At 39.2% G+C, this 13,094-nt stretch overlaps 1 protein-coding gene across 1 annotated transcript; it reads left to right on the top strand.

Moving 5' to 3' along the window:
• The first annotated feature begins 1,866 nt into the window (after positions 1 to 1,866).
• On the top strand, positions 1,867 to 12,376 carry LOC114241666 (uncharacterized). Its single transcript, XM_028172571.2, has 6 exons — positions 1,867 to 1,971; positions 3,605 to 3,685; positions 4,233 to 4,441; positions 6,381 to 6,566; positions 9,706 to 9,877; positions 10,731 to 12,376. The coding sequence occupies exons 2-6, from the start codon at positions 3,605 to 3,607 to the stop codon at positions 12,231 to 12,233; spliced, it is 2,151 nt and encodes a 716-aa protein (XP_028028372.2). The 5' UTR covers positions 1,867 to 1,971; the 3' UTR covers positions 12,234 to 12,376.
• The last annotated feature ends 718 nt before the right edge of the window (positions 12,377 to 13,094 follow it).

Here is a 13,094-nt window from a genome sequence, read left to right as displayed (position 1 = left end):
CGCGGACTCACTAGAGGTCCTACCACCAGTAATTACGCAATTAATAATTTTGCGGGTTTCATTTTTATTAGTACACGATGTTATTCCTTCTCAGTGGAAGTCAATCGTGAACATTTGTTGAGTAAGTATTTCATTAGAAAAATTGGTACCCGCCTGAGATTCGAACACCGGTGCATCGCTCAATACGAATGCACCGGACGTCTTATCCGTTAGGCTACGACGACTTCGGAACTACTATCTTACTATCTAACTAACTTCGATATCGGAACAACTAGAAAGTTCCGGATGCTTAAGAACATTCTCGATTGTTCCAATTGTATCGGGTATTCTAATGGCCCGGAAAACGTTCTTGTTATAGACAAGAAGAATCTAGAACTATATCGATGGGTCTAGTTCTAAGCGCTATTTCAGTGAGCCTCATGTTTATACAGCCCACTGAGTTTCTCGCCGGATCTTCTCAGTGGGTCACGTTTCCGATCCGGTGGTAGATTCTGCGAAGCACGGCTCTTGCTAGGGTTCGTGTTAGCAACATCGTCAGGTTGAGCCCCGTGAGCTCACCTACTAAAGTTAGGGTTACGCTGACATAGCCTCTCAAGGCTATCAGCTTAGGTATGAGCCTCTCAAAAATTATTTGCTGCTAACAGATGGACACTTTTCACAACGAAATCGATGGACATGACTTCTCCTGCTTCCAAATGTACATGTACATAACATTATTAGTGAGCTGTCATCATTCATAGGTTATTTTATTTCTCCGCCAAATTATTTAATTTAATTCATAATCATAACAATTTCGGTATTCATTAAACAGCATATTGCATATTTTATTTAAAAGGATTTTATTTGTTATACAGGAGACATGGTCCCGAACTTTGTAACTAAGGTTTAAATGTATGTATAGACTACGTTCCGTTTGCCTGTTCGACACGAATCAACAAAAAAACACAAGATTTTTTTAAGGGATTTTATGACCTGGTAACTAAGACTTTAGGTCAAATCTTATTTTAATTCATACCTATTCTTATTTTTATGAAAAATGATAATATGGAGTGAAATGAAATGATCCCGAGAAGTTACATACGCCCAGCTGCTTTGTTTCATTTTCCCACATTTGTGTACTTTCACAGATATTAAACAGTTAATAAACCTCTTAATAAACACCACACACCACACAAATAGACAAAATAAAACAAATCACACAATTTCGCTCCTCACGTTCCCGCCAAAAAGTCTCCCTATAGTTAATTCATACACCGGTCACTCACATGCGCACGAATACGCAAACCCACAAGTGTAGGACGACATTTGCGAATGATTATGCAAAGTTTTCGCTGCATTCGTAGTTTTCCAAGCTGTGTCGGTTTTTTAACAGACATCAAAGCGCGCGAACCTCGAACCTTCGCGTAGTCTCCCACACATTCGCTTGCCCAGTTGCGCCGACGATTGCGAAGGTGACGGACGTATACTATACACCACTTTCATAGTTCGTGACGTCTACTGTGTAGCGTATCTTCATCAAAAGAAATCCCATAAAAACAGCATGGCTGTTAATGATGTCGGGGAAAGAATTAAAAACTCTTTTTCTCTTCACTGTTCTATTAACGAATTAAAAAGGAGGAGAAATTCGTGAGACATTCGTAAACAAGTGTAGGAGGAAGCGCAAACGGGTTCGCAAATTGAGTATGCGAACCCATTTGCACAGCCGCTAGGTTTGCGAATGAATGTTTGACGGCCCTTCACATGCGCGCAAACATTCGTACAATGTACGAATATTTGCGCGCATGTCGGTGGCCGGCATTAGTGCAACCATAGATAAACCTAATATTTGAGAAGTGCAAATAACTCAAATATATTAAGTGTATAATCTATGCAAATAACATACTAATCTGTGAAACAGTGTTTTTATGAAAATTTTATGATTACAAAAATGTGAATAATTTCTAATTTTAACAATAAAACCAATAAGTCACTGTAAGTATATTAGACGATATGTCTTTAGTTTGATTAATTTTACATACTATTTAACCCTAAAAGAAGAGTTATAAGAGTGTAAAAAGAAAGTTTAATTTTATTCAAAATATGTCTTAGATGTGTATTCATTATTTTTCTTGGAAAAAATATAAGAAAAAGACAGTTTACTTGCTTAGATCAATAATTGTCAAAACACCGGTCGGCACTATTGTATAATGAATCATTAATTACATATAAACGTTTAAATAATTAAATAATTAAATATTTGTTTCATAAATAACTTAGGTTACACAAATGAATAGTTCATAGGAGGACTCTTAATGTGGTGTGCGTAGACTATCTACGGCTTCCTCCATAGTTTTACGCAGCTGCCCTCCGAATGATTCCAGCAACAACTTAAACCATACTCCTTTCTTCTCACCTGACCTGTGATCCCAGTGTGATGACACCTATCTATCAGACCCAACAGTGTCAGATCTGTGCTCGATATCCAATGCTGCTATAGTAAAGCATTTCATCGATACTTACATAATTTTAGTGTCACGAGAAGTTTTTTTTTAAATATATATCTACATTTATTTGAGTTTTGATGTACAGACGATGTTATCAGCCTGCTTGATTTTATGGTTACTGAATCTCATGGTCGTCAACAATGTAAATGCCAACACATACAAATTGAACAAAATATAATTACCATATTTCGGTGTAACACACATTGCACGTTTATTTAAAGTTGTAGTTGAACAGTAATAACAGTCGTACAACAACCTGGTTCTGTGGAATTCGGGTTCCTAAATAATTGCCATTGTAACATTTAGCATTAACATTTACTAATTACAACAGTAACATGAAACATATTATTATAACAATACATATGGCATAGAACATTTGTACGTGATAGTGTGTATTGAAGTGAGCTAGTACAATCCAGACTTATCATTAATAAACAATTATTGCACTCTCGCTCTGTGCTTGCATACCATAAATGTATGGCAGAAATAGGTAGGGTGGTACCCACCGGCGCGGACTCACAAGAGATCCTACCACCAGTAATTACGCAAGATATAATTTTGCGGGTTTTCATTTTTATTACACGATGTTATTCCTTCACCGTGGAAGTCAATCGTGAACATTTGTTTAGTATGTATTTCATTAGAAAAATTGGTACCAGCCCGAGATTCGAACACCGGTGCATCGCGCTCAACACGAATGCACTGGACGTCTTATCCGTTAGGCCACGACGACTTCAAAATTTAATTCAATTAAATCAAAAATTACTATACGGGTCCTAATTAAATTTAAATGGGACAAGAAGCATCAGCTTACAAAAAAAGTTACGAAATAACATAAAAAGGTGCTATTGGCTACCCCCTGCTTATTTTAAAGTTGGTTAGTAATGTTTCTATTTCGAGTTAATGGTGGTATACATGGCCTTTAATTGTCTGTGTCAACTGATATTACAAGATGGCCGTTGTTTATAATATTATTCTGCATAGTTATACACAAATAGATGTTAGGTGCATAGTTATATACAAAATGTCAGTGTACCACAATTAATTGCATAGCTGTAATAAACCACAAGGCATTGTTATTGACGGTACGATTAAATTGCGGATTGCATATCGGTTTCCAGATGGCATTGTTCATGAAACAGGATTTCACTCCTCCGATCCTGTCGAGAAGATGGCTGGCTATCAAATTCAGACCGAACATGGTGAGAAATTTAGTATTTAGATTGGCAGATGTGGAAATTTAAAAGTTGATGCTTTGTTCTCAGTGAACTCATTCTTGTAGTTATACATAAAAAAATGTCTCTTGATAATTATATAATTGTAAATAGACATGCTTGAACAAATACCGAGGTCTAGAAGAAAAAAATATAAAAAAAAATTTAATAATATTAATTTTTTTATATGTTTGTTTTATAGTGTATATTATACACTATAAAAAAAAAAAACTAAAAACAATAATCATCGAAATAATCACTGGTGGTAGGACCTCTTGTGAGTCCGCACGGGTAGGTACCACCGCCCTGCCGTGAAGCAGTAATGCGTTTCGGTTTGAAGGGTGGGGTAGCCGTTGTAACTATACTGAGACCTTAGAACTTATATCTCAAGGTGGGTGGCGCATTTGCGTTGTAGATGTCTATGGGCTCCAGTAACCACTTAACATCAGGTGGGCTGTGAGCTCGTCCACCCATCTAAGCAATAAAAAAAGAAAAGAGAAAAATCAAATCAAATATATTTTTTTAATATTTTCAGCTGATCTATAGTCGCCATCACGTGATAGCCATATTAGAGAGTGGTTTGATGTTTAGAGAGGACAGCGTTGAGGTAGAACAAGAGACCCCTTCGCCGGAGGAGGTGTGGGCGGTCGCTGGGGGCTCGATGGGGGGATGGCTCACTAGGGGCGAGGCAATTATCTCTGGAGGCCTAGTTGCCGCTGCTCTGATCGCTTTTCCGCCCAAAAGGTACTAATAGTTTTGTTTTTTTTTTGACGTGATAACGTCTTATAATTCGATGGAACCGGCTGCACGCACGAAAAAACATGACTCATGCGGCGTTTCCTCGCTCTGAGGCGTTCCATTTAAGGCTTGAAGTGCAAGCGAGAGCGCGCAACGAGCGACAAAGAGGCACAATCGGCCTCGCGTTCGGCAGCATTAGACATCTGTCTCTCTCCTACTTGAGTGAGCGATGCATCCGCGTGGACAGCTGCTATACAATAATACATTTACATGTTTCCGTCAAGTATGAAGTTCAGTGAAAAGTGAATGTGGTGTCGATTGTCCATACAAAATATCTATAAAACAAATAAAATTAAATTTTTCTTTTGAAAAATGAAACCATTCCATCAGTATTTTCTTATGACGTTGTCACGTTCAACTATCGTCAGTAAACCGACTTTACAGACAACCGATTTTTTTTTGGGATTTTATGACCTGGTAACTAAGTCATGTCTTATTTTAATTTATGTTCTTAATTTTATGAAAAATGATGATATGGAGTGAAATTAAATGAAAATAAGGTCACTAATAGTGATTTTCTTTAAATTGAAAAATTTGTAAAGTTAGTATTGTGATGGTGGTGTATGGTAGCACAAAATCATTGTACAGTGCAACCTCGATATGACAAATCGGAAGGGAACAAATAAATATTCGTTGTGTCAAGTAATTCGGTAAACTGAGGTTTGTTACATTTAGATATGGACAGATTGTCGGTACCTACCCGTGTGGGCTTACAAGACTACTTACCACCTGCCTATTTCTGCCGTGAAGCAGTAATGCGTTTCGGTTTGAAGGGCGGGGTAGACATTGTAACTATACCGAGACCTAGAACTCATATCTCAAGATGGGTGGCAGCATTTACGTTGTAAATGTTGTCGAGCTCGTCCATCCACCTAAGCAATACAACAATTAGAAAAGAACATTAGTATATCGACGCTCGAAAGGCAAAAGTGACTAAGCGACAATAACTGCTTTGTACATAAATGATAGGCAATAACCATATTCGATGCGCAAAAAAAATATATTTCTAGGTCTATTAAAATCATTTCAATCCTACAGCTACTAGCTAGATTCTACTACAGCTTAGTTAGCTTAGTCACGTTTGCCATTCAAGCGTCGATATGTATACAGTACCTAGTAGTACTAGATAGAACAAGTAAGAATTTCACTTTAGAAATTTTCACTCAAAGAACATTAATAAAAAAAAGACGCCGTTAATATATTACACCATCCACATGTCTATGGGCTCCATTAACCGTTTAACACTAGGTGGGCTGTGAGTTCGTCCACTGATCAAAAAAAAAAAAAAATACATGTGTGCTATTCACATGTGGTAGAAGTGAAACCTTCAAAAATTAAAATACAATTATCCTAAATGTCTAAGTATATTTAAAATTTTGTCATTTAATAAATAATTGTAAATCATCTTTTAATATCTAGTATGAGGTAGCGCCCTCTGTGAATTGATATTTTAACTTCACGTATAATCCTTAATTAAAATTCACTACAAGAGGTTTCATACACACGTTAGTATTAAAAAAATCATAGATGGCGCTGTATTACAAAAAAAAACACTGGACTTATTTTTTCGTTTCATCGAGTTTGAAATCACAACGACTCTAATCAGTTATTACTGGTAGTAGGACCTCTTGTGAGTCCGCGCGAGTAGGTACCACCACCCTGCCTATTTCTGCCGTGAAGCAGTAATGCGTTTCGGTTTGAAGGGTGAGGCAGCCGTTGTAACTATACATGAGACCTTAGAACTCATATCTCAAGATGGGTGGCGCATTTAAGTTGTAGATGTCTATGGGTTCCGGTAACCACTTAACACCAGGTGGGCTGTGAGCTCGTCCACCCATCTAAGCAATAAAATAAAAAGTTGAACCGGTTCAAATTTTCTTTCCAGTTTCGACAGAAGAGCCCTCCTGAACGCGGGGACGTATCTGGCCATGCCGATGTTGGTGCGGTCCGTGCACCGCACCCGCTGCGGCGGCTTGCTGGGGGCGCTCGTCTCCAACATGCGGGAGTACCTGTCGCTGGCGCGCAGGGCTGCGGCCTGTCTCAAGGAGTATAGGGCGCTGCACACGGATACGTGAGTGTTGTGTTGTGGTGAATGAGAGTGGACTGTGTTATTAGTTTGATATCTTTATTAGTTCACTAGCTGACCCAGCAGAATTCGTAGTGCCTTAAGCGATAAATAAAAGACCTAAGCTTTTGTATAAAATAAACTTAAAACAAACAAAAGGAATCCGTCCAACGGGGGAACCATCACAGGGAAAACAAAATTGTTATTTTTTATCTAATTCCGAGCATTTTCATATTTATCTACCTTTTAAATCTTCTCTGGGCTTCCACAAATAATTAAAGACCAAAATTAAACAAATCGGTCCAGCCGTTCTCGAGTTTTAGCGAGACTAATGAACAGCAATTCATTTTTATATATATATATATAGATAAGTAGCAAATTAAAGAATTTAACATTAATGAATTTTATACCTTTAAACGAGCAATTCTTGTATATTAATATATATTTATATATATATAATCTGAATCTCGGAAACGGCTCCAACGATTTTCATAAAATTTAGTATACAGGGGATTTCGGGGGGCGATAAATCGATCTAGCCACGATTTATTTTCAGAAAATGTTGTTTTATTCATGTTTTCAATAATCAACTTTATCGATAATCAACTTTATGACTCTTCCAGACATCTATTGGCGAATACTATACTATTTTTACTGCTTTAAAGACACAACAAGATGGCGATATAAAAAAAAAAGCCGAACAAAGCTTGGTCATCATCTAGTTAGTTCATAAGTGACAAATTAAAGAATTTAACATTAATGAATACAAGAAATCTATATATATATATATATATATATATATAAAAATGAATCGCTGTTCGTTAGTCTCGCTAAAACTCGAGAACGGCTGGACCGATTTGGCTAATTTTGGTCTTGAATTATTTGTGAAATCCTATAGAAGGTTGAAGTCGTCGTGGCCTAAAGGATAAGACGTCCGGTGCATTCGTATCTAGCGATGCACCGGTGTTCGAATCCCGCAGGCGGGTACCAATTTTTCTAATGAAATACGTACTCAACAAATGTTCACGATTGACTTCCACGATGAAGGAATAACACCGTGCAATAAAAATCAAACCCGCAAAATTATCATTTGCGTAATTACTGGTGGTAGGACCTCTTGTGAGTCCGCACGGGTAGCTACCACCGCCCTGCCTATTTCTGCCGTGAAGCAGTAATGCGTTTCGGTTTGAAGGGTGGGCAGCCGTTGTGACTATACTGAGACCATAGAACTATATCTCAAGGTGTGTGGCGCATTTACGTTGTAGATGTCTATGGGCTCCAGTAACCACTTAACACCAGGTGGGCTTGAGCTCGTCCACACATCAAAGCAATAAAAAAAAAAAAAAAAAAGGTAGATAAATATGAAATTGCTCGGAATTAAATAAAAATAAACAATTTTGTTTTCCCTTTGATGTGTCCCCCGTCGGACGGATGCCTTTTGTTTCTTTTAAGTTTATTTTATACAACAGTTTAGGTCTTTTATTTGACTCGACTATTATCAAAGCCGGCAATGTGACTTTTGGACAATTATTGGTAAATCAGAAAAACGAATTATTGACTTTGTATTCCATTGGCAGTCACAAAACTCTTCTGAACGACATCTTAGATAAATAACAGGTTAAGTTAACCTTTATTTAATGCAGGTTTTGAGCCGTATTCTTTGAAGGAGACGATTATATTCAAATCAATCTGTATTGACATATCAATAACATTTTTTTGTCCAAATGCACAGATTGCCACCTTTGATAATTTATAATAGACGACTCATTTATCGATTGAGGCACTACGAAGTCTGCCGGGTCAGCTAGTATGAAATAGATGTGTCGCCTTTGGCGGCTGGAAATGAAAAGGGGTAAAGCGTCATAGCGGACGTCGCTCGTTGAGGCCTTTGACGTTCCGAATTCAAACAGTTGAGTGTCATTAGTTATAGAGAACCGTCTCTGATGACGTTTTAACAAACCGCTGAGTTTCTCGCCGGATCTTCTCAGCGGGTCGCGTTTCCGATCCGGTGGTAGATTGTTTTTTTTTTTTATTGCTTATATGGGACTTTTTGGCGGGAACGCGAGGAGTGAAGTTGTGTGATTTGTTTTATTTTGTCTATTTAGTGTTTCTTCGGGTTTAAATGTGTAATAATGGTGGTTTATTAACTGTAACTACTCGGGTTCTTCCAAAAAGTCCACTGAAAAAATCTCAGTAAATGACCACCATTTTACTGCGATTATATTTCATCCCATATCATCTCATTTCATTAAATTTCATCCCAGTTGATTAATGTCTCAAATTAATCATCTTCATTTCATTTCACTCCATATTAACATTTTTCATAAAATTAAGAATATAAATTAAAATAAGACATGACTTAAAGGTCTTAGTTACCAGGTCATAAAATCTCTAAAAAAAAAATAATTGCTTATATGGGTTACTGGAGCCCATAGACATTTACAATGTAAATGCGTCACCCACCTTGAGATATAAGTTCTAAGGTCTCAGTATAGTTACTACAGCTGTCCGGCCCTTCAAACAGAAACGCATTGCTGCTTCACGGCAGAAATAGGCGGGATGGTGGTACCTACCTGAAAAAACTTCTATTCTACCTAAATACCTGAAAAAAAATCTATTTTAACGAATCTAGCTGTAAGATTGAAATGATTTTAATAGACCTAGAAATATGTATGTTTTTGCGCATCGAATATGGTTATTGCCTATCATCTATACATATAAATAAAATTGTAGTGTCTGTTTGTAGTATTGGAATAACCGCTTTTTACTACATGCATATGAATATATATACAGTACATACACCAAAATAGCATTTTTTACAATTTTTGTCTGTCTGTGTGTTTGGTCCGGCTAATCTCTGGAACGGCTGGACCGATTTTTGCGGGACTTTCACTGATAGGTAGCTGATGATATAAGGAGTAACTTAGGCTACTTTTTTTAGACTAGCTTCGCCTCACGGCGTCACCCGCGGTACGACAATAACCGCGGGTTACATCGCGGGACTCAGCTAGTCAATAATAAAATTTAATGTTTCCGAAGCGAAGCGAGGGCGGGTCGCTAGTTTATGTGTAAAGCAGTTATTGTCGCTTAGTCACGTTTGCCTTTCAAGCGTCGTATATGTAGTTGTCGCGTTGTGCACCGTCAGCGCCGGCGTCGCGTCCGTGCTGGAGTCGACGCACGCGCTGCTGTGCCGGCAGCAGGCGGGGGCGGCGGTGCTGATGTCGCGCGCGTCCTCCTCGTTGCTAGGCAACGCGCCCTGGCTCCGCGGCGACCTCGCCTGGGACGCGGTTGCCTTCGGCGACACCGACAACCTGATGGTGAGAGACTTAATGAACGAATGAATGAACGATTGATTGAGAATGGTTTTTTACACGCTTTATATTATAGCCTCACTTGTATGTATGTTTGTAGCTGACTCCTTTAGACGCGATTTTCAACCCACTTTAAACGGCCAGATTTCATTCAAACTTTCTCGAGGATCGATGACAATACACTAATTTGATAAGAGTATTCCATTATTCGATTTGGAAAAAAAATTCTACAAAAAAACGTATAAAAAATAAAAGTTTAAAAAAACTAAAAAAAACACGCTTTATGTAAAATTCAACTAAAAAATAGAAAATAAATTTAAATTGAAAATAGTGTATAAAATATATATTTTATGGTAAAAAAGTTTTTTTTTGTGTCCCCAATAGCTCTACTACGAGGTGTTTCAGGATTATCCATTATTTCTGGGACACCCTGTATAGGCAGACTTATCTTGATAATGTTGTCAATGAATGTCATATGTTCTTTCAATAACACCACCCGCTTCGCTAATTTAAAATTATACTTAAAGTTCATAGTCTTTAAAGATTGTACTTACTGGTGGTAGGACGTCTTGTGAGTCCGCACAGGTAGGTACCACCATTCTGCCTATTTCTGCCACGAAACAGTAATGCCTTCCGTCTTAAACTGAGATTTAGAACTCATGTCTTAAGATGGGTGGCGGCATTAACGTTGTAGATGTCCATGGGCTCCGGTAACCATTTAACACCAGATGAGCCGTGAGGTCGGCTATCTATTTAAGTAAAAAAAATCCCATGTCTCAAGTTGGCCAATAGTGCTGATGTCCATGGACTACACGGCTACCATCGAACAATACTATCGTTTACAGTTCTTCTTTTACAGAAAATCCACCACGGCTTCCTGGTTGTGCAATCGACGCTGCTAAAGCACATAGCATTGGCTCATTTTCTACCGTCGCAATACGCACGGAAGATATACAGGAATCACAACGAAAGACTGTATTGGCTCCACAATGTCTTGATAAGGCATTTAAATGACGAATTCGTGCAGAATCGCGATTCATTGGAGCGAATGTATCGATTATTGAAGAATTCGGGGTATCGAGATATCGATAATAAGAGATTAGGGTCGGCCGTTATCGATAACTGGACGTATTCGGAGGTGCACACGGGCGTGGCCAGAACTTGTCTAGAACTAAAACTGGCCCTGAACAAATGCAACAGTCTAGATATGTTCTTCGATTCGTGCGCTTCGAACGATCACAATCTAGATTTGGACGTTATCGATAAAGACTTAGAGTCGGTAATCGATGGGATAACGAAATGCTTGAGCACGATGCAGAGTTCGCAGTTGCGTTTGAAGAAGTTGCGCGGAAAACTAGTCGAGGACGCGACGCGGCAAGATGGCGTCGACGTTACTGAGACGTTGACGGTTTTGAAAATCGAAGACCGCGCGCCGGTTGTGGAGGATGAGGTTTTTTATTACGTGAAGACGGACGAAGACGTCGTAGCCGTGCAGCCGGTCGCGGATTTGACTACGGCCCCGGGAGAGAAGGAAAAGGAGGCGACTAAGATCGTGCTCGGCGAGTTGAGGAGGATATTGGGGAAGAGAGAGAGCGTCATGAGGGAGCGAGAGAGACGAGCCCTCGTGAGAACGATGCCCGAACTGAAAGACCTACCGGAATTCCCGAGGCAGATTAACTACGACGATGACGTCAAAAGTAAAGGTTGCATCGCTAAATACAAGAGAAAATCCAAAAGGAAAAAACTCTTCAAAACGTACAGCATAGCTGTGAATCGAAATAAAAACATTAAATACTTAATGCTCCTTTGCAAATATGTTAACGAAGATGACATTCCCGATCTTACATACGAAGCGAACGCCAAAACGAATTTCAAAAGTAAATTGTTAACGTTTGAATGGTTAAAAATAAAAACTAATAGAAAAAATAAAATATTAATAATTATCAAATGGTGTAAACTAACAAAATGTTTGAACATAATAAAAAATGTGGCTACGACGAGCCGAGACGTCGCCGCTGAAAGCGAAAATGAAAGCGTCAATGACACTGACACTGACAGCTTCAAAGTAACGAAGAAGGATTTGGAGATGACGTCATCGTCTGACAGCGAATCGGAAAGCTTACTGCGCGACGTCAGAAAGAACAGGGTTGTCAGGCGGAAGAATTATCCGAGAAATAGGGGAAATTATAATGGGTCCGACGAGAGTTGCCGGCCTATAGAATACAGTTTGGGCACGGGTCTAGCTATGGCGTCCGTCCTGCAGATCAACAGTAATGCGAAGATGCCGAGCATGGCCCAAGAGGAGATATTTATTGGAGACGGCGAAGTTTCAAACGACAGTGGCAATGATGAGGAATCATAGCGACCGGCTCACGGAAGTTTTTTTTTATTGCTTAAATGGGTGGACAAGCTCACAGCCCACCTGGTGTTGAGTGGTTACTGGAGCCCATAGACATTTACAACGCAAATGCGCCACCCACCTTGAGATATAAGTTCTAAGGTCGCAGTATAGTTGCAACGGCTGCCCCGCCCTTCAAACCGAAACGCATTACTGCTTCACGGCAGAAATAGGCGGGGCGGTGGTACCTACCCGCGCGGACTCACAAGAAGTCCTACCACCAGTAGATTCACGTTAAAGCATTTGTTAAGCCAGGCTAATAAACTGAACCCCGGGCATAATGCATGACGTCACATGTGGCTAATCGTTGTGCATTATAGTTTTATTGTTACCTCGTTTACTTTAACCACGAATGACGTCATATGTGGTGAAACTGCGTTCAGCTGTGTGTATGACAGAGAGATAAGACCGCCCGGTATATTCGTATTGAGTGACGCGACTGTTTCTACCTTCAGACCTTGGAAACGCAAAAGACCTGCTGGAATTCGAACCATTAGATTGTACAAAACCAGAGTTTTAAAGCACTGGTACATAGGGTTCCTCAATAGTAGCTTTACAAAGCTAATCTTTGATACTGGCAGTAGCAAACAGTCTGGTGAGCCCATTCGGGTAGGAACCACCATCCTGCCTATTTGTGCTGCGAAGCAGTAATGCGTTTCGGTTTGAAGGGTTACGTAGTCATGGTACTACAGAACTGAGACTTTGAATTCGTGTCTCGAGGTAGAAGTCGTTTACATTGTTGATGTCTATGGCCTCCGGTAACCACTTAACAACAAATACGCCGTCAGCTCGTCCACATTCTCCTGGTATTGTTGATGCCCAGAA

Source organism: Bombyx mandarina, chromosome 24 (assembly GCF_030267445.1).
Source record: "Bombyx mandarina strain Sakado chromosome 24, ASM3026744v2".
NCBI classification, from domain to species: domain Eukaryota; kingdom Metazoa; phylum Arthropoda; class Insecta; order Lepidoptera; family Bombycidae; genus Bombyx; species Bombyx mandarina.
Note: the sequence above shows the minus strand (reverse complement) of the source record. Positions and strands in the feature narration are given on the sequence as shown.

Excerpts from the sequence above, each read along its gene's own strand:
- LOC114241666 (XM_028172571.2), top strand. The coding sequence starts at position 3,605 with ATGGCATTGTTCATGAAACAGGATTTCACTCCTCCGATCCTGTCGAGA. Across the intron at positions 4,442-6,380 it reads ATCGCTTTTCCGCCCAAAAG|TTTCGACAGAAGAGCCCTCC; the intron begins GTACTAATAGTT and ends TTTTCTTTCCAG. Across the intron at positions 6,567-9,705 it reads AGGGCGCTGCACACGGATAC|CGCCGGCGTCGCGTCCGTGC; the intron begins GTGAGTGTTGTG and ends GTGCACCGTCAG.